This window comes from Syngnathus acus, chromosome 2 (genome assembly GCF_901709675.1).
Source record: "Syngnathus acus chromosome 2, fSynAcu1.2, whole genome shotgun sequence".
In the NCBI taxonomy this organism is placed as follows: Eukaryota; Metazoa; Chordata; class Actinopteri; order Syngnathiformes; family Syngnathidae; genus Syngnathus; species Syngnathus acus.
This window is the reverse complement of record NC_051088.1, coordinates 14,631,485-14,652,516: the sequence shown is the minus strand read 5'-3', so window position 1 is coordinate 14,652,516 and position 21,032 is coordinate 14,631,485. Positions and strand designations below refer to the sequence as shown.

General features: G+C 42.7%; 3 protein-coding genes and 1 long non-coding RNA gene across 7 annotated transcripts; 1 reads left to right on the top strand and 3 right to left on the bottom strand.

The window, feature by feature from the left end:
- Positions 1-357: 357 nt before the first annotated feature.
- LOC119138983 (ubiquitin-protein ligase E3A-like) lies at positions 358-7,793 on the bottom strand. The gene is made up of 11 exons (XM_037279286.1): positions 7,507-7,793; positions 6,955-6,999; positions 6,423-6,712; positions 4,258-5,504; positions 4,039-4,183; positions 3,479-3,684; positions 3,236-3,400; positions 3,016-3,171; positions 2,713-2,786; positions 2,430-2,573; positions 358-1,286 (listed from the first exon to the last, which is right to left on the bottom strand). Exons 1-11 carry the CDS (start codon positions 7,581-7,583, stop codon positions 1,166-1,168), a joined length of 2,670 nt encoding a protein of 889 aa, XP_037135181.1. The 5' UTR covers positions 7,584-7,793; the 3' UTR covers positions 358-1,165.
- Positions 7,794-8,946: 1,153 nt separating this feature from the next.
- Positions 8,947-12,492, bottom strand: ddx4 (DEAD (Asp-Glu-Ala-Asp) box polypeptide 4). The gene is made up of 12 exons (XM_037245454.1): positions 12,381-12,492; positions 12,256-12,300; positions 12,023-12,165; positions 11,789-11,941; positions 11,557-11,711; positions 11,083-11,212; positions 10,643-10,809; positions 10,128-10,273; positions 9,952-10,051; positions 9,599-9,869; positions 9,399-9,503; positions 8,947-9,304 (listed from the first exon to the last, which is right to left on the bottom strand). The coding sequence occupies exons 1-12, from the start codon at positions 12,451-12,453 to the stop codon at positions 9,239-9,241; spliced, it is 1,554 nt and encodes a 517-aa protein (XP_037101349.1). The 5' UTR covers positions 12,454-12,492; the 3' UTR covers positions 8,947-9,238.
- An 82-nt stretch (positions 12,493-12,574) lies between these two features.
- Positions 12,575-13,040, bottom strand: LOC119118425. The gene is made up of 3 exons (XR_005096712.1): positions 13,001-13,040; positions 12,901-12,927; positions 12,575-12,665 (listed from the first exon to the last, which is right to left on the bottom strand). It is a non-coding gene; the product is annotated as an uncharacterized LOC119118425 (long non-coding RNA).
- A 3,043-nt stretch (positions 13,041-16,083) lies between these two features.
- On the top strand, positions 16,084-21,012 carry ccdc14 (coiled-coil domain containing 14). 4 transcript variants are annotated; one of them, XM_037241480.1, is made up of 12 exons: positions 16,084-16,217; positions 16,990-17,028; positions 17,203-17,216; positions 17,734-17,806; positions 17,914-18,033; positions 18,381-18,872; positions 19,166-19,298; positions 19,360-19,430; positions 19,669-19,812; positions 20,067-20,169; positions 20,232-20,766; positions 20,941-21,012. In XM_037241480.1, exons 1-11 carry the CDS (start codon positions 16,178-16,180, stop codon positions 20,734-20,736), a joined length of 1,734 nt encoding a protein of 577 aa, XP_037097375.1. In that variant the 5' UTR covers positions 16,084-16,177; the 3' UTR covers positions 20,737-20,766; positions 20,941-21,012. The 4 variants fall into 4 exon arrangements, with proteins under 4 accessions (XP_037097375.1, XP_037097367.1, XP_037097350.1 ...); XM_037241472.1 differs by having other exon boundaries at positions 16,990-17,048; positions 17,153-17,216; positions 17,914-18,018; XM_037241455.1 differs by having other exon boundaries at positions 16,990-17,048; positions 17,153-17,216.
- The last annotated feature ends 20 nt before the right edge of the window (positions 21,013-21,032 follow it).

Below are 21,032 nucleotides of genomic sequence, written 5' to 3'. Positions count from 1 at the left end.
AGACGCCTTAGTTTCAGCTGAATCATATTTCATTATGTTGATATATTTTATATGCTTTCCAAGAACAATTTAGGTAAGGCCCCTTGGTTGGCTGGATCTGTTGTGGACCAAATTAAAATAATGGCAAATCAGGCCCAAAATGGCACGGGAGTGGAAGCTATAACAGCATGAGTCCATTTTCACTTCCGATGGGTGAAACGACCCCATTTTCTGAAACATTTGTTCACAAAATCTATTTATGGCACAAATGGCCAACATAAAGTGCCCTTTGGATTCCACCCAATCAGCAACTATTATATACACCGGTCCAACATCATAGTCCCAAGCGTGCCGATATATAAATACGTTTTTTTTTGTTTTTTTTATTTCATCAGTATTGTCAACATAGTAACTAAAAAATGCTTCAGACAATCGTGGTGACCTGTGGGCCCAAAAATAAAACCACAAACATTCTGGAAAAAAAGTCTAAGTGCACTTACACAGATCTGACAAGACCTCAGTGTGTTCAGCACCTCATCCCCACAAATGAATGACAACTGAGAGGGTGGGGGCAGGGGAGGGGGGGGCGAGTTTAGAGTGCATTTTTTGAGGTTTTTTTTTTTTTAAGAAGAGCAAGAATACGAATGGGATAAACCTTTATTAATCCCGCAATGGGAAAATTCACAATCCAGGAAAGGCTACTCTATTTTAATTTTTGTATTTTTTTTTTTTTTTTTTTACTTTCTACAATGTTCTACTGGACAGTTTTTTGTTCAACAATCCTGGATGATGGTGACTTGTTTGTCCCATCTGCAGATATTAATAACCTTTGTTGCACCATTAAGGGGGGGCAGGTTAAACGTAAAATAAATAGAAAAATCATCCTCTCTGTACATATAAAGGTAAGCGGGGAGGCAGCAGCACACCCATGTCAAGTGGATGTGGATACTTTGATCAGAAGATCTCTGTGCTTACACTGACAGATTACATTGTTTGATAATGCAGGCACAGTGGAATTTTCTCCTGCTGTCGCTTACATTGCTTCGGATTTTTATTCATTATTTTAATTTTTTTTTAAAAAGGGCAGAGCTAAATGGGTTGGGGGAAAAAGTCTATTCGCAGTGCGTTGGGAGCGGGTGGTGTAAGAGTGGTACTATGCCGGGGAGGGGATGTCGGTGGGGTGGGCTCAGAGCATGCCAAACCCTTTGGCATAGGTTATGGCTTTCAGCAGTCGCTCCCTCAGCTTCTCCTTGCTGTTGTATTCGGGCAGCAGTAGCACATTAAAGCAAGTGTGAGATGTTGGTAGCCTGTTGAGGGGAAATGTATGAAATCATCAGGAGATATTTGCATATGCACGATGGTATACGGAAAGCCACTTGTGCATTTACTCAATTTCCTTGACATCCATACACAAGTACGCTCCATAGTAAAGATTTTCCACATCTGTGTGATATTGCAAAAGGGTGTTGAATTTCCATGGAAAATTAAGATGGGGAATGTTAGAAATGTGTCATAGTCAAGCAATAATTCAAACATTTTGTTTTGTCAGGTGACAATATTTGCAAAATAAGAGAAATAAAGCATGGATAACGTTTCTACACTTATTTGCAAGTATGGTGGTGCTTGAGATACAAGTTTAATTCTTTGCGCAGCATGGAGAGTACCTCAAAACACTCGTGTCTCAACTCATCTTTCTGCATTGGAATGAATAGAAATAAAAAGGCCATTAACGTTTTTCAGCTGCCCTCACCCTGGCAAAAAGCAACATTTTTGGCATATGTTTTTTATTACAAAATATAGCACTGTATAATATTTTACTTTAATGAACCAAAACAATAATAATATTCTAGATTTATAGAATGTAAAGAATGAAATATTTTTGCCACATTTCCGCAACAATATAATGAGCACTGGGCTGCTTTTTCTGGTGCCATGACTAGCTGGGGGCAGAACATTCAGATATACTCAGGGAGACGCTCACGGCTCCTCAGTCAGCTGCAGTAAAATCAGTCATTGTCTTGCAGTGGATAAAGGAAATTTGTGCACGACTGTTATTCTATGATCTGTCGCTCTGTTTTTGGTCAAACACAAGTTGATTAAAGCAGCGGTTCCCAACCACCGGGCCACGGACTACAGTGAGCCGCACAAATAAGAAAAAACAAAAAACTTACAGCACTTCTGGTTTATTTATTCCACAAGGCTGAAAAGTATTTTATTTTCGAAAGTGACGGGATTCTCCATTACACCTGTCTATGACTGACTCTTGACTCATGTCAAGTTGTCTCGCTCACGTGATACTAATTATTAAATCCACATTTATGTTTACCACAACGTCCCAACTTCATTAGAATTGGGTTTGTACTCATGAGGACAAATAGAGTACCAGTAGATGGACCTGAATAAATGCACAAATGGCTTTCCATAGTAACAGAAACGTGGCTGGCGCTCACCGATCGGTATCCGGCCCGTTCTTGGCAATAATCATCTTCAGTTTACCGAGCCCACCAACGGGTGCTCTGTCAGTGCCTGTGGTGAACTGAAGGAAGAGGCGCTTCTGTTCCTCACCAAAAGAGTGCAACGTCTCCCAGAACTCCCTAAACAACCCAGCCACCACCGCAGAAAGAGGGAAAATTGCTGTTGGTCATCTCAAGATATTCACACCAGATACATTTTTACATAAAAAAAAACAATATGTATGCATGGAATTTGTTTCTGATGTTGATATAAACTTACTTGATGATTCGAGAATCTCTATTGTAGCCTCCATCATATTCCGTTGTGTCTTCTAGTGCCAAGAAGTCTAAATTCTAGACAATTAAAAAAAAAAAAAGGAACTTGAGCTGACTGACCAAGTCATTAATATGCACTGACCAGCCACTGCACAATTAAATGATTTCACACGCATATAGGCCCTCTGAGGGAAATCTTAACCATGATGTGGCCTGCAATAAAATCAAAACGAGTTTGACACCTAAAGCCGCCACATTTGGACACACACGCTAGAAAGGCACTTGACCCGTGTCACCTTGCCCTTACCCTGCTCCCGCATATCAGTAGCTCAATTTCTTCAGGCCTGAAGAGGTACTTGAGCGGTGACTCGTTGGTGACCATGTGGAAACCTCTCCTGAACGCTTTGAACTGCTTCTCCACACTTTTGTTCAGCATGTACTCCGCATACTGAGCTACAAACTCCTGCATACATTGAGCAATAAAAATAATTGTGTCTTGCGGTTCATCCGTGGCGGGCGTGGCTCACCTTTCGGTTTTCGTTCGTCACTGGAATTTTATCCCCGTTTTCCCTTAGGTCATACATGAGTGGGTTCCCAAAGAGGTCCGTCTGAGAAATCTGGAACGTAATCATCATGTCCTCCTCTACACTTCCGGTATACCCCAGAAGTTCCTTCAGGCTTTGGTGCAGAATCTGCTCAGCACAAGTGGGGAAAAAGTCCAGCCGTAAATAATAGCAGTCGGCTTTAATCACTGACAACTGGACTCTTACAGGGTTGGCGTCGGCAAGGTCCCTGAAGGTTCCTTTCTTGCCCATCAGCTTCCTGTAGACCACCATTGGAAAGTGAACGTCCAGGATGCAGTTGTTGTAGATGGCAAGGCCGAGAACTATGCCGATCAGCGTGTACTGGCCCTCGTTTTCAAATGACGAAGGGTTGAACCAAAACAGCTTGGTGAGTTCATCATACGTGAACATGCCTGCCAGAGGAATACAACACTTGCCGCATTAATACCCAAGCATTCTTTCCGCTCAGCAGCGCAGTTCGCTGAAGGAAGGCTATTTCACAACATTGGTGGGAGGGTTTGAGGCTTGTTTTAGGAAATCAGAACAAAAAAATATTTTCCTGTTCTACTGACATTTTGCTTACATTTTTCCTAATATAATAATGGATGTAAATACTACTATTTGCATTTTTTTTCTTTAAGCCCTGCTTTTACAGTGGGAAATACCCACCTGCATAAAGTCCTGGTTGCAAATTATCCCATGGCTTCCTCCAACAAATTGTTGCACTTGGGTTTTAGTGACGCGTCGCTAAGGCTGGGTTGTCTTACCGATATCTGGGTTGAAGATCTCCTCAACCACCAGCTGAAAGAACTCTTTGGAAACGCCTCCTTCATCGACACCTTGCTCCCCTTCAAACTCCACATACAGCTGCTTCTTCAAGTCTGCAGGATTCTCCATCGCGATCATTTCCAGCTGTTTAGAAGTACATTTCTTCAGTTATCAATATGATCTTCATCTTTGAAAGCACAGGACTGAGCCGCACATACCCTGACCAGAGCGTCATCAATGATGTGGTCCCGACGGACCTTCAGCCTCAGGTACGGATTGAGCTGCTGGCCCTGCACTAAGCTGTACAGCACAGTAATGCGTCGCTCGCTGTACATGCGGATGCGGTTGTCATAGTAGAGGCCCAAATTCTTGGTGACAGCGTTCAGGATGAAGGGGCACGTCATGAAGGAGAACTTGTTTTCAGTTTCAACCTTGAAGAAAGTGTAGTCCTTGTCCATCTCAAGCACCTCGTTCAGAGGCTCGTTGACGAATTCTTCGAAGGGGATGAGCGGCCGCCGACAGTCAGTGGTGCGGATGGACAATTCCGTCTCCAGCGGGTCCACCCGAGGACCTTTCTTGTTGCGCCTCTCCTCGCCGAACAGCTCCTGCAGGGTGAGCTCGCTCGACTCCGGGTTGGGCTCTTCCTCCTCGTCCTCGTTGTGCTCCCTATCGAGGTCGCCGCCCAGCACGTTTGCATAATAGATGATCTTCAAGCACTTGGTGGCCGCCACCACCGAGTCGTCGTCATTCACCAAGTTGCGGCTGTTGAACTCGTTGCTGATCACCTTGTAGGTGATGAGCTGCTGGAAGGTCTCCACCATGCGCCGAATGTGCTCGGCGCTGTAGTGCGCCCACAGTCGCGACAGTTTGGCCTGAGCGGCGAGCGGGAGTTTGCTCATGGCCTTACAGAACTGCGGGAGGGCGATTTCTAAGTACTCCGGGCTGTGGAGGTTGCTGTTCTCCATCACTATAACAAACAGGTTCAGGTAATTTGGGTCACGGGAATACACATTATGGTACGTTAGGTCACATTCCACATTGGGAGAGAGGTAGACCAGTGCGTTCAAGAAAGCAGCCTCTATCTTCTCGTTGGAGAGCAGGCGCTCGTACACTCGGCGCACCGCTTCAATGTCTACCGTCACCTCGTCGGGGGCCAGCTTTTGGACAGCGTTGTCTCCAGATGACCCCTCCCCGAGCCGCGATGAAGAACAAGAGGAGTCCTCTTCCATGGCTGTGGTGGAGCAGGCCGCAGCCTCCTTTTCATCCTCATCTTTGTCCTCGTCCTTTTCCTGAAGAGACTTGAGCTCCTCCTTGGTGTGAGGATTCGACCGTCTGAAGCTCTGCACCAGGACCTCGGCGCTGGAGAACACTCGGCCGATTACTCTGATGAGAGGGGAGTAATCCTCGTTCTCACAGCAGATATCCAAAATCTCGTACACTTTCTCCTCTGTCAGGTAATTCACATCTGTGGAGTAGGATGGGACAGGATTAAGATGAAAAGACAACTCACAGAAAAAGGACAAGGCAGAATTTCAGATATCGGTGAACTATTCTTGGTGCAACACAGGACAAAGTGTTGAAGAAAGAAAGAAAAAAAAAAAGTTAACGCAGTTTTATTTTCTTTGTGTGGCGGCCTATAACCTCTGCTCACGTGTGCAATCCAATTTAAAGCGATCGCGAAGATGGACAAATAGAGACTAGCAGTAGTTTTACATTCAGTCTTACTTGCTTGATGCTTGTTGGAAAGTGTGAAGCACGTTGCATTCCTTTGAGTAGGAAATGTGCTATACAACTAAAACTGCCTTGCTTGCAAAGCTGAGTCTGTTTGGATCCTTTTGTTCAACAGTTGTATTTTATATTATAATATTGTATGCGCCCCTATAGTCTAAAGACGGCATTCTGATTAATATTCGCGTTTATGGAATATGAGTTAAGCAGAAAAAGTCACCCGTTTTGATCCAACTCAGGGTGCGGCCATTTTCCCACTTGCTGCTCAGCTTGTGCCCTGATTGGTTGTGACCTGAGAACTGGCAACTGTGATGTCATTTTCAGTCGACAGCAAGTGGGACTGTCCACTATTTGCCAAACCGGTGCCTCTTATGAAGTGAGTTGAGTTCACCCTAATCGCAACTAAAGTAAAAACAATCAGCCAAATGACGGCTGGCATTTTAAAAAAAAATCAAACGTCAATCTCAAGTTGTATCTCAGGCCACCGATGTACTGGTCAATGCTGAATAATGAAAATAATGTGCGCCAAAATTTAATGGGGCTTTCCTTGGCCACGTAACACCGCTCTTCTAATCGTTTGGGTCGTTGTTACAAACATGCATAAGGGAAAGGCAAAAATATTCATAGGCAGATGTAATTCTGAATTTGAACTGACCTTTGAAATTGTCCCGTACAGAGTGGACCTCTTTATGGTTCATCTTGGTATTGCTACACGGCGAATTCTCCAGGTAGACCGAAGCCGTACCTTTCTTGGAGGGGTGGGGGTCGCAGAGTTTCGCATTAACCTTGTAGAGCTCGAGGGCTTTGACAGCTGCCGCATTGTTGTCCATGCGGCGGAAGCCGGAAGACGAGGCACACCATGAGTTGGAGCACAATTCATTCCCACAGCCCTCTGTTAACTGGTGGTAATAGCGCTCTATTAGATGCTTGGCAGCCGCTCGCTTCCTGGGTGTGCAGTAACGAAAGAGTGACGAATCAAGAGGGGCACAAGAAAGAGGGTCATACAAGAAAATGAAGCATGCTGAATGTCATATTGTATGCAACTGCCTTTATGCCACACACTTGTTGTATGGACTCAACCAGTTCTTTTTTCCCCCCCCGAGGCAGCCGCATCTAGATTATTGGCATTATATTGACTGACAACCACCTATTGTATGACAGTACATTGTGTTTGGAAAACCACTTACATTCGGCTTGCTTCTGGGTTGTCTACTTCAGTCTCGTCGTGTTGTCTAATGGAAGAAAAAAAAAATTGGCAAACAAATACAACCAGTATCGGTGAGTGCACATTACATTTAAAATAAAGGTACTAGTATACGTCATAGCATTGCAGCTAATAAGCATCAGGGAGTGCAAGTCGAGAAAGATGCAAAGAGCCAGTAAGCCAGCCAACGTTAACATTGGGCAAATGAATATTAATAAGAACGGTCAGAATGACATTTCGCTGCCTATTTTAAAATACTCCGAACAGAAAAAGACAATGTTATTAAAGAACACAGAAAAGAAAAATGATATTGAAGTGCTCCAGCAAGCTAATGTATCAAGCTAATACAGCAAAGACTGTACCGACTTAGAAGAATTCGCTTTTTCAATTAACTTAGTGGAACCAAAAGTGAATGGATTCACAATGGTATTATATGGGACAACATTGTGCAAAGTGGCGCAAAAGGTCACACGAGTAGCTGAGCCACGAGCTAGCGCTCCCAGCATCCCCGACTCTTTCCTCATCGCGTACCCACCTGTCAGCTCCTCCTTCTGGGCTAATGTCGGCCTGTGGTGGCGCACACTCACAGTCCTCCTTCTCGTCGGGATTCATACGAGACTTTAACCTCACTTGTTTGTAATTCAGTTGCGGCGAGGGAACGCGTTAAGTCATCCACAGCTGGATCGGAGCAACCGTTGCGACTGGCGAGAGGGATTTGCTGTTAAAAACTTCATTCATAAGCTTGCATCTAAAGGCTCTTTCCGCTGCCTGGGGTTAGCAGCCATATTTGGCTCGGCTTCACTGTCGGACTGCGACCCACAATGCACCGCGGCTCGGCGACAAAACCTGGTGGAATCTGTTCCGGAGTCAACCTGGAAGCGGGGCACCCGCTTTCAATAACAATAATAAATAATTATCATCATCATAATTATAGACTGTGTGTTGTATGTGATTTAATGGAGTCTGCTAAATAAAAACGATTGATTTCTTGGTCGCACGGTTCACAAATTGAGTAACGAGACCCACCCAGTGTTCAGAAACCGCGAACATCCTCAAGGGGGTGCCGTGCCACAGAATTTGACATTGGGATGATACAGGGTTCTGTATTAGCGACTATTTCCTTTCATACCGACGTGTTTTACTGCTTTAGGTCAGTTGTTCAATCTCTGCAAAAAGCTTTCAATGTGGTGCAGCACACACTTGTCCAGCTAAAACGACTCCTTAATCCTAATAAAACTGTTTTTTCTTCAAATTCCCACTAGGGTCAGCAAGTTCACTTTTGAGGGAAATAAAATTGAGGTGGGTCATCCTTTCTTGGTGATGCCCGCACTTTAAACCCCATAATGAGAAGGTAAAGAAACTCAAATTGTTTTGTTTCAATTTTTTTTTTTTTTCTTAAGTCATTTTGTCAGCGCAGCCTTTCAGATTATAGACTTATTTTGTGTGAAAACTTCAGGTCACTGTCTGAGAATTTTTGTCTCTACATCATGTTGCTAAGGTTTATTAGTCAATGTAGGGCCTTGACGCATACTGACTAGTATTCTTGTGTGGGGGGCCCACTGGCACACTTTCTTACAAGGCCATTGGTGGCCAGTATACACCATGTATAACACCAGTGGTTCTCAAATAAGGGTACGTGGAAACATTTCAGAGGCTATGTGAGATTTTAAAATATTTAAAAAGCACCATCCATGTAAAAACAATGATCACTACAGTTGCCTCTCTAACACCAATGACTAAGCTCATCACTGGAGCCTGTTTCACTGAAATGCCGTTCAGTGTAACAATGCAATATTCAGGGTTGACATTCGGTAATATTTGCAATCGTCTTTTTAATTATTTTAACGTGACTACTGCTTTTATTTAAAAAATTTTTTAGAACAGATTTGTAGTGATCCCCAAAAGAGGACACGGTTGACAATTATTTTGATACACAGAAAAATTCACAAGTCATTTCTTTTTTTTTTACTTGCAACCTTTTATCTCCAAGTAGCAAAACAACTTAAATGACACATTCCCTCCTCCATATTGCCATAGTTCCAGTTTAAATGGTAAATACACTTCTAAAAAAACATATGCAATAGTTTACCATGCAGATTACAACACTACACAAACAAACTTCTAGATTAACATCTTAACATTATCTTTTAAACTGAGACAACCTTTAGGTCCACTCTCAAAACAAAAATGTGGTGATAAAACAACACGCGAAACTATGGAACACCTCACGCAACAAAAGCCAGGGCTTGCTGGGGGTGCCTTCACATCTACTCCCAGTCATCATCCTCTGCAACTGCAACCTGAGGAACTGGCTGGCTCCTGTCACCTCCTCCCTGTTGGAACACAGAGAAAAAACAATGAGGATGCTTAAATTTGGGGAGGGTGTTGTGTATGGGGGGGAACAAAATACAAATATAGAAGACTTGCCTTCCTAGAGTCGAAGGAGGCAAAACTATTTTTGGCCTGGTTAAAGCCAGTGGCCCCTCCACTGAAAGCAGATTCCTCCAACCATGATGGAACTTCTTGTTGTGCCTGTGATCAACAAAAAAGTACTGTCATATTAGCTATCTCATTTTATGTTTTACACCCTTTCCCCCCTACTCAACACATGGAGTAATGATCCTCACCTTGGATAGGATCGTAACTAAGGAAGGAGCCAGCTGACTGTCGCTGTCTGGATCGTAGAAGGAAACGGCCCTGCCAACATTACCGCATCGGCCGGTTCTGCCGATGCGGTGGACGTATTCATCAATGTTGTTGGGAAGATCAAAGTTCACCACATGCTGCACATCTGGAATGTCCAGGCCGCGTGCAGCGACCGATGTCGCAACGAGGATGGGACATTTGCCGGTCCTGAAGTCAGCCAAGGCCTGCTCTCGTTCACGCTGTTCGCGATCTCTGCGATGTGACACGCATTCGCAATACATTACAAGTCGTACTGGAAGCAAGCGGACATTATGACAAAGGGAGCAACACTTGCCCGTGAATACTGGTCGTGGGAAGTTGCTCTTGGCACAGAAAAGTAGCAATAAAATCCGCTTGTCTCTTTGTCTCCACAAACACCATTGTGCGTTCATTTCCTGTAAAAGCCAGTGATCATTCCTACCAATACTGACTGATCGGTGAGAAATCAGACTAAAAAATTGTTTGAATTACCAGTGGTCTTAAGCAGGTCAAGTAGCTGCTCTCTCTTTGAGAACTTAGTGACTTGGACGAATGTCTGCTCAACATCGCTACAGGCCCCACCAACGATGCCAACAGCCAGGAACAAATAGTCAGTCTTGAGGAAGTCAGCAGCCAGTCTTTAAATCAATAACAACAAAAAGTGAACTTCTCAACCGGTGATGGTGAAATCCTGGTAAGGCACAGTGGATGAGCTCACATTTTGAGAAACCTTACCATGTTTTTCTGTTCAAAATTAGTCATAGACATGCTAATCAAGCTGCAAAAACATTACCGAAGAAGCATCTGCACAAAATATAAGCAATTATTTAGCTTTTTGTTCTGTTGACAACCGTAACATGACCAGATCAGCAAAATACACGACCAACCATGTTCACGATTCCCCATTAAACATTTAATTGGCTTTACCATTATAAATTGGCCTTGAGGGCAACCACAACTACCCGCAATGAATACAAGTGCGCAATGACTGTTGTCAGGAGATAGACCTTTGGATGTCTTCAGGATAGGTGGCGCTAAAGAGCAGCGTCTGACGGTTCTCTTTGGGTGGCATCCCAGGTGAACCAACAAGGCGGCGCATGTCAGGCTCAAAGCCCATGTCCAACATCCTGTCAGCCTCATCCAGAACCAGATAGCGCAGTTTGGTCAGCCCGATCTGATAATAAAAATGTCATTTCTTTAGGTATGTGTTGAATATTACAATGTCAATATCATTATATTTAAGAACCTTATTGCATATCGCGTTTTTCCAATATTGCGGCCTTACTGTGACTAAAATGCATTCATTTGATCAAAGGCAGCACATTCAGAATGTTTTTTTTTTAATGAAAGCTTACGATTTGGTCCCACTAAAGCAGGACTGCCAAAGTTTCGCTGATGTCCGCGCAAAGTGGTTCTCTCAAGGTGAAATTTAATTTATTCAGCTTACCCTTCCACGCCCAATTACATCCAACAATCTTCCTGGTGTTCCACACACTATGTTGCAGCCCTTGGAAATTTCTCTGAGCTGAAATCCAGTGTTCACTCCACCGTACACAACCACAGGACGCACACAGGTTCTGCAACATCACGGATCAAATTTCCATCAAGGTGTTGAGTTCATTCAAGCTTTGGCAATGCAGTCTGGGATGACAAATGCTGATTTGGCCAATGATGTGACATGAGGCAAGTTAATTGCACCAATGGATTGAATAAGGCACCGATAATGGTATTGAAAGTGATGCCTGGCGTTGGTACTCGCCCGTCCGTCCCTACCTAAGATTGTGTCTTGGCTAAATAAAGGTAGTCATGGATGGAAATCTCCAAAGGTAAAAGTTAACCTTTGTGCTTGGTGAAACCTGAGACCAAGGGAACAAAGCTCCGGCAACATATTGCACAGGTTGAGAGTAAAACGTGATATTACCCGTAGGAAAACTTCCTGGCCTCCAGAAAAATTTGGTGTATGAGCTCCCTGGTTGGGGCAACAATGATTGCCTCAGGCTCTTGCTGCTCACTGAAGCTGCTAGCAGCCACACCATCAGCCATTAGCTGCTGCAGAATTGGAAGTAGGAAAGCAGCCTAGAGGACCACAAGCGCAACAGTCAAACCATGTTGTACCAAAAGAAGCACAAAGGCCACAATTAGCATTTTCTTACCGTTTTCCCAGAACCGGTCTGGGCGCAGGCCATGAGATCTCGACCAGCAGAGATAATTGGAATGGCGTGCTTCTGAACTGGGGTGGGCTTTGAATAACCCGATTTGCTGATATTTTTTTGCAAGGAATCACACAAGGTTGCCTCCTGAAAAGTCTGCAAGGAAACATGGTCATATGGTCACTGGTGTACAAAAGATCAAGGTTGGTTGATTACGAGATTCAGAAAAACCTTTACCATGATGGCAGGCAGTGGGTTGGTTCCACTCACATCCACATGGATGTCGTCATACTTATCAAAATTAATGCCTTGCTGATAGTGCGCAAACACAGAGTCCTCATCTTCAGGGAGGGCTGGAGGAACATAGGTGACTTTTGGTCCTAAGGGTTAAAGTAAAGCCATTTATTCATTACAAGCTCTGTCACACTATTGTATTGATAACTTCTAAAAAACATAAGGGCTCAACTTACGGACACTGCCATCAGAGTTCTCTGGCTCTGGCTCCTTAGCTCCTGCTGTATTGGCATGGAAGAAAAATAAAAAAAATAAAAACATCTCAGGATGTTTGAAGAATGACATTTTAAATCTCTACAACCTCGGGTGAGGATTTCCTCATTGTTTCCACGATATCCTGCCAAGATGTGAGACATGCACACAAATAAGCACATAAAGGCAAACAAACCAAAATATTTTTTGGGGATAAATGGAAATTTCATGTACCTCCTCCAAAGCCACCTCTGTCACGACCTTGAATTTAATAAACAAATAAATACATTTAAAATAAATAAATAAATAGGGTTAAGCCACATTCCAAATGAAACTTTACTTTATAAAATACCTTCACGGAAGCCTCCTCTGCCACGTCTTCCTCCACTGAAGTCTGTTCAGGACACACAAAAAAGTCAAGGACTAGAAAATTACAAAGAAAAATTGCATAAAATATAAAAGTTGATTCAATTCTGGAAGGTGACAGCCAAAAGAATGTTGATATTCACAAACTATTGAGATGTTATGCGAATAAATTGGTTTTTCAGTAGGATTACAAAGACTCTCCAAAAGCTGTTTTATTTTTTTGTCATTATCCATTGATAGAAATTAGGGTTAAACCAGCCTACCGTTATCCTGGGTTGAACCATTTTCCTCTGTGAAATGCAGGACATTTTGATTAAATCACAAGCTGAATGTGTAAAACAGAGAATGAAGTAATAAGAGTACCATTAAATTGGTTCTGACCATTTCCAACAAAGCTCCGACCGCATTGAACAAACATCAAGATAGCAGGGCTCAAGATATGCAGAGTATTTCAAGGAACAAACAGTCACTGTCTGAAAAGGTCTCACCTCTGCCTCTTCCTCTGAAACCTTCTCTTTCTCCCCCAGGACTTTTCCAGCTGTCAGTTTCTAAAGGAGATCAAGAAAAATTAAAAACAGTGACTATGTAACAAATTGTTGCTGTACCAAAAACATTACTGTTCCCGTTCTCACAACAGCAGCTTGTTGAGAAGGTTCCAACTATTGGCACCATTATTCAAAAGTGGCAAGGTGTTACCAAGCAGAGTGAAGATGGTTGTGGGGGAAATGTGTAAGAGCAGCCCTTAAAAGTGTACAGGACCTCAATCACCATCAAATTAGTCAACATGCCGCACAAGCTGCATTTTCCTCAAAGTCCCTCTGCTCCTGATGGCACATTTCTGCAGCCACGTTAAGTTGGCAAGTGACCATCCAAACAAGTAAACAGAGTCGGGAAAAAGCGTGTGATCAGAGTAAACCAGAATGGAACGAATGATTGCAGAAAAAACAATAGAGTCCTTGCAGCGTTCTCTGCTCAGGCCTGAAACTTTATGAATCAGCTCGAGCTCAATAAATTCCAGTTGAACACGTTCAGTTGAACAGTTCAACGCGCCAGAACAGGTAGAACAAAACAATGCAGCAGTACCGGAAGAAAAGGAGCTCGCAAATCCTGTACCTCTCCCTCTTCTTCCACCGCGACCTATAAAGCAAATAACGTCAATGTAGCAAGTCTCAAAATTATCGGGTTTGCAGGTCAAAAATTGGACTTTCACTTCATTAAAAGAGCACATCTTTAAGTTTAACACTGGTCAACAAACTGTTAAATCTGAGATGCTAAAAATTCTTTTTGGACTGACTCCAAATCTGCCCTCGTTTTCTCTTCTCACACATGAAGTTCTCATAATACAAAAAGTAACATACATCATGTAGTGATATTTAAGAATTAAGAGATGTACGATGCATAAGAGATGTCCTCCTGGAGGATACATTGCATCGCCCTAACAGCGCACAGGTCAAGAACCCTTAGCCAGCCTATGTGTTGCAGTAGGGATCTAAAACAGGTTTAATAGAAATCTCGAGGACTCATCATGAAAACACCGTCTCCAATATGAATTCAAAGCATGCATGGAAGCTGAGCAGTGAGAACCAGCAACATAAAAAGAACAAAACTTGTAATGTAATTTTTTGGACACTACATATACACCAAGTTCACATACTGCAATCCTGGGAGGTGCTGCTCTCCTGCAAACAAATTCAGTAAAGACAAATAGGGACGTGAGAACAAAGATAGGACTTAATCTTGCAGCTGGTTGAGAGCGGCAAGCTCACCTGTTCATCGAAAGAATTCATTTTGAGTCACCTGAAACAAAAAATACAAATGACATGACAAAATGTTGTAAAACCTACCTCCCGAGATATCTTGGAAAACGTGACAAAATGGCTGACAGACCCCCAAGTAATTGCACATGCCTCGTGAGCTCCAAAGTTAACCAAGGAAATTTGCCGATAGAACTAAACTTAATTTACGCAATTGCATTTACACAGCTTCAGCTAAGACGCAATATGTGGAAACGACATTCATTTGAATGTCGGACAATTTTCAAAAGTTTGCTCTCCACCCACAACGGTCGTTTACGCAAATATTAGGCCCTGCAAATTAAGACGCCTGCGGCGGTCTTCTTTAACTAAGTCTCCGAATCGTCAATATTCCCCAAAAAGAAAAAGAGTAACTATGGCATGGAAAATTTTGCAAGCACACGTAGGCCTATTTATCGAGAAAAAAAATAAAATAAAAATTCCAAGCAACCTTGAAATAGTTCGTTTGCCCTTGACGACACCAGCTAACGCAATAACAATTACTCGACAAAACTAAATTCCCAACAAGCATTTGTTTTCACGGAAGTAAAAAACAAGGTAATATAGGAATAAATATGCGTACTGTACGGTCAAATATTTGTCCAAGAAGGTTGTATTTCACTCAAGAGTCTTTTCGCGTTACTGCGTCACGAGCTGCGTCTGCTCAACAGTGCACAATTAGCGAGCGGCAGAAAACTTAAGCGAAGCAAACGCGGGTTGCCAGGTCTGCGACCTTTCTGCCCTATATGTTTGTTAATTGACTACGTATACCCAAATGTATAGTTGACTAACTACGGGGTGATTCGCGTTTTTAAAACGTTTTAAAACTTGACTTGACTTTTTAAAACCGATCTGTTTTACAATGTTTTCCATTTATTCAAGCGCTCGGTTTAACAAAAATAATCAAAAATAATTTTGCAGAGGTCTCATTTAATTCAATCATGAACATTCATAATTTTGTTTTTACTGCCCTAGACGTGACATGCAGGGGAATAAAACTGTGACCACAATGCAAGTATTAGTGGTCACTCATATTGCAATATTGCATATTACTTATGTTTGTAGCCACCAATAAAGTATAGAAGGTGCACACAAATACACATTATTATCATCCCTGGAGAGTTGGGTGATCAAATGGGTGATGAAATGTAGATGCAATGTCTACCTATATATAGGAAAATGTGATATGTAAGTACTCATCTATGTATTTTGTATTTCTTTGTAACCCAGGAAGGGTACTATTGGGGCAGAAGGGAGGAACGCTGGCAACAACTGTTTATTATTTATTCATCGCTCTTATTTATTCATTGTTTGTGCCTTCTTGTTTTTACGTTTTGTGCTGTTTACTTGTACGTATATTGTGTACTATGTCTTGTCACCGTGGGATAGTGGGAAACGGAATTTCGATCTCTTTGTGTGTCTTGACATGTGAGGAAATTGACAATGAAGCAGACTTTGACTTTGACTAGCTCGAGACAATTAATCAAAGATACAAAGAGAAGATGATATCACAAAGGACAAAAATATCACCCCACCCCGAAGTGTAGGCCTGCTGGGTGAGGCCTGGTACTGAGGTCCGCCACACTATAGTAATCGCGATAGGAGGCGCTAGTGCACTTTGGTTGGTTGTAATTTGCCACCAGTCAAAACAAGAAGAAGAAAATTCGAATAAGAACGCTACGTTATAGTGCCATGATTGCAGAGTAATCACATTAAAGGAGCAGCACAAGTTTTTGGCTTCATATTGATGAAGTTTCTCAGCAATGAAAGGAAGTGTGAAACGAAAGGTCAGACTACGTTTACAAATTCGGTTACTTTCGCTGCACTTTTTCCTTACTTCTCTATCCTGTGGTGGGTCTCAGGTCTTTTTTACTTTAGATTTTGGTTAAACTTATTATTTGGCCAAACGCTCTCTACCATTGCCATTGGTGACGATGTTCCTTCCAATTCGTTTAACTGCGGACTTTTTAACAAGTAATATAAGGAAGATATGCATCGAGACGGTTGGGTGGTTCGGCTGGTGGCTGCGGTACGTCATCGTGTCTGCCATTTTGGATGTGGCAGATCTGTCCGAAGGATCTGAACATCAAAAAGGGATAAACTACCAAGTATACCAAGTGAATGATCCTCATTCAACCCATACAGCAATTATATTAATGATAATATTCATAATATTTCTTGTTCGTTTTAACGTCTGGCCCCACGAAATACTATCAAGTGAACACAAAAAAAGCATGCAATATATAAAAGGACCATTTTAGGCAATATAATGTTAAGGATCTAAGTCAGAAGTGGTCAACTCCAGTCCACTCCTGTTCTAAGAACTTGCAAAGTGTTTCAAGAAAATCCATCAAAAGTCTCTCTCAAATTTTACATGCTTTTTTTCTATCATTAATATATTGGTCCAAACAAATCTACAGTCAGTGCAGTGATTGAAATGTCAGTCTGGTCTGGTAAGAAGTGGGTTACTTCTCACCTCGCTGGGATAGATGCAAGTTTGCAGCGTACGTGCAATGAAGATCAGTGAATGAATTGAACCACCAGGCTTGTGTTTGACAGGTAGCAACTTCTGGAAGGGTAACAGGTGGCGGAGCCAAGGTACAGCAGGCCAGAAAACGGCAAGTTCATTCATTTTGTTATTGCACGTTTTACGCTGTTCTTCCACAGACAGCATGCTCCTAATTCAGAAATGCACTGTAATTTTTTTCTATTTTATGAACAGAGCCACATTTCCAGGACCAGAGGGACCAACATACTCTTTGTATTCCACAGAACCTCATGACCAGGTAAAAAAAAAAAAGTAAAACAAGGTTGGATTTTTGGTGGTTAGCGATGTTTTTTTTTTTTTAAGCAACGTTCTTGATGGTTAAAGACACTTTTATTGGTACTCCACTGATGCTCAATTTTAGATATGAGAGCAGCACAGTTTGAGTCCACTGGCAGAACAAGTTTTATATTATATTAGTTTTCAAAAATAGGGCAGAAATATAACTACTACTCAATTTATGGACGGATAACTGTGAACAGTACATAAAAGTATTTCTATATTGTTACTTCACACCACTTGTCTTGAAGAGGTTTTTGAGGGATTGGTGATGATTGCTGAGAGTTTCAGACCTTTAGGAGAGAGGGATTGATTTTGGTAGATTCTTATTATTTTTTTAATTCATATTAGAATTGTTAATAAGCTCTTTAAAAGACCCATTGACAATTATCCACCCAGTATACCACTTTGTAACAAACTAGAGTACTGTACATCAATTATTATTAATTCCTTTGAAAACATCCCACACCTTTGTTCAGATTGCCAGTCTGCACTCAGGGCTGGATCGCTGTGCTGATTTGCTTTCTGGCATGCTCCAGGTGGACAAGGAAGGTCAGAGGGATTTCCTGTCTTCAAATTCACAAATGAAGAGCTTGTACTGTAGAAATGATGTGTGCTAGGGTGTAACCGTGTCTGTTTTGTTTTGTGCTTGTGCCCAGAGCCCTCGACAAAACCCAGCAAAGCGGTAAACGGTGGTGCTGCCAAACCAAAACCACCCACGGGACTGGGTAAAAAGAGTGGCAAGAAATTTCCTCCAACGACAGGTAGTTCCCTAAAAGGTGCTCAGTTTTGATTACTCATATTTTGTTTTCTTAGAGGTGTTTTACGTAGATAGAAATGTAATGAGTAAAATGAAAAAAACTAAGAGGGGAGTTCATAGTTTTAAAACTGCTAGTAAGAATTGAACGTCCATCCCAAATATGCAGACTGCTTACCATCATTATCTAAGACTGCTGAAAATACAGACCAATGGATTAGACCATTGCTTTTTAATTTTCCATTGTATCTTTTCAACTCAAAAACGAACTGGCGCTGGTTTTGCAGCAACAACCTTTGATAGATTCTCATTCATAGTTTGAATGAAGAGAAAGTCATTTTTCACACATTTGCTTTATTCCACCTTCAGAACACCGTTCGAAACAGGTCCCAAAAGCAAAATATCCTCCAGCTTCACAACTGGGAGCGAAGAAGGCGCACCCCCCCGCCCGACAGTCCCACTTGCTTCCATCACCGAAGGAGTCTCATCCACTTCGACGGTCTGCCCCTAACCAGCCCTTGAACTCCGTCCTCCTGTCTGTGACCCAGTCTGAGTCTGCGACGCACTCCACCCCCCCTTCAAGCCAACGACCTCACACTCAGACGGCCCACCAGCCAGTTGGCGGCTACCACAGGGCCTCCTTTAATGCCAAGGATGTTGATTCTGTGCCTGTGAAGGACACAGACATCCAAAGTGAGACACACCAGAGTGTACACAACTCTGACAAAAAGTTTGATGCTGGTCAGCCTTATGACACCCATCTGGACGCACGTAGTGAGGAGAAGGAGGACATTGGTCCAGGAAAACTAAGGACTGTTCAGTATCTTCTGGGAGAGCTCAAGACATTGATAGCTGGAAAAGGTATGTTTTCCTTGTCTTGACTTCTAAGAAAAAGACTGAAGGAAGACTTTCAAACTAGTAAGGGGCTAGCTGGAACATGGTGGTCTGCTAAATATTTTGAAAAAAATTGAAAGAAGTTTCACTAGTGGACATTAGAATACAGTATTTGCATAGTGCCTGGGAGTTTCTGCAATATTCAGTGATGCATTTCTGTCTAGCTATTTTCTTTTGTCTCAACCCAATTATATAATTTCTTCTGTTTTATCACATCACGCATGTTTCTGTCCCCATTCACTGGCCCTTTGGTTGTGCAGGTAGTATTGCAGAGAAGCTGCTCAGTCATCTGGAGTTGACAGTGTCCTCACCGCAGTTGAACTCCAAAGGTTCGGACCCTGAGAAATCTGCAGACCTCCAGGGCCTGCACAACCTGAACGCTCAACTTCACAGGTAGGGCACAATGTTAGAAGTGGTTCCGGCCACTATGTTTACGTTCATGTCGTTATTCCAGACGAGTGGAGTTTCTGAGCAAAGAATTAAAGGAGAGAACAAGACAACTAAATACTGAAAGCCTTTGTCAAGGTAAACGTTTTGCGTTTGTGTCCGTATTGTGTCTGCCCTTTTTAATTTATATCATGACCAATTGAAATAAATCTCTTTTGCAATACTGTACTGCAGTTGTCCACCTATCGTGGTTGGGATCTGGAACCTTAGCCCTACTCTATCCTTGACCTATTTTGATGACTCCTGAGAACGGTTTTAAATCGTGAAAATATGCATGTTTCTTTTAAATTACGAAAGTTAAACGTTTTGTCTTTAGTGGTTAGTGTGCCGGAGGATCTTGCCGCCACTCAATGCCGACTGCAGGAGCTTCAAGTTGTTCTCGCTGAAGTGCGGAAATGTCTTCTGGACACGAAGAAACAGCTGCGCGACAGTGAGGCAGAGAATGCGCTGATGAAATCAGGTAGGGTCTTGACCTATTTGCTGACCTGCTTCTTTTAGAATTGTACAGCAACACTATTAGATGAGCAACTTTTTACAGCGTTAAGGCAGATGTGGTTATTTATCAACAATGGGGCAGTTTTGGGAATCCAGATAACGTTCATAACCCATTTACAGTGCACTTGCTGTTCTCATTCCAAATTAACAACCCATGTTTGCATAGGCAAAAACAGAACATTGACAGCATGCGGTTGTGTGTGTTTGTACTATGTGCAGAGGTGGAGACCTTGAAAACCAAACTTGTCCAGAGTCAGCAGGAAAAGAACGAACTAGCCATACTTGCCCAGCAAAGATTGGAACGAATAGAAAACCTCAGGCGGTAGGTCTTAGTATATACCCAAGTTGCTATCAAAGCTTAATTTGCCTCCCTCTTTGTTTCAGGACTATCAGGAGTGGGAGCATATTGGAGTTTGACACAGTTGTTGACCTTGCAATATCTGATGCAGCACTCAAGGAGCAATATGATGACCCAAACGGCGCCACCGAACGCATCACTAAATACCTGATGACTCTGGGCCAACCGGAGGCCTCGTACGTCAGTGATCATGTACACATGGCTGCAGAAAGGGAAGAGAAAACGCCAGATGAAGTGAAAATGACCCAGCGAGAAACACCGCCATCTCGTCCAAATCATTGTGACCAGACACACAGTGAAGGTTTAGCGGGAGTACAATTATCAGAGCAGCAGACGGAAAAAGAGCATCAGAAAACGTTTGATTCGTTCCTTTCTGAGGGCAAAGTGGATACTCTGACACCTGACTGCAGTATGAGGTCAGTGTCGACCTTTGACACCAGAGATGAGGCGGCGTTTCGAGATGGATTGGCAGCTTTGGATGCCAGCATAGCCACTCTGCAGAAAACAATCAGACGGGATTTATCGGGATGATTGTACCTCAATGGCGTGGTTTACAAGCCTGGCCCAAGTCTCGAGTTCAGTTCTTACTCAGTGTTTGTGTGCATGCGAGTATGAATGGTTGTCTCTCTGTGATTGACTCGCAAGCAGTCCAGGGTGTAGCTCGCCTGATTTCAGCGGGGTTAGGCCCCAGGTGCCCACAACCCGAATCAGGATAGGTGGTATAGAGGATGGATGGGTTTGAATTTGTTTTTATCCGTTTTAACGACATAAGATTACCAATAAAAATGTGTTTGACTCTGTCTATGAGAATCTGGTTTTGCAATCAG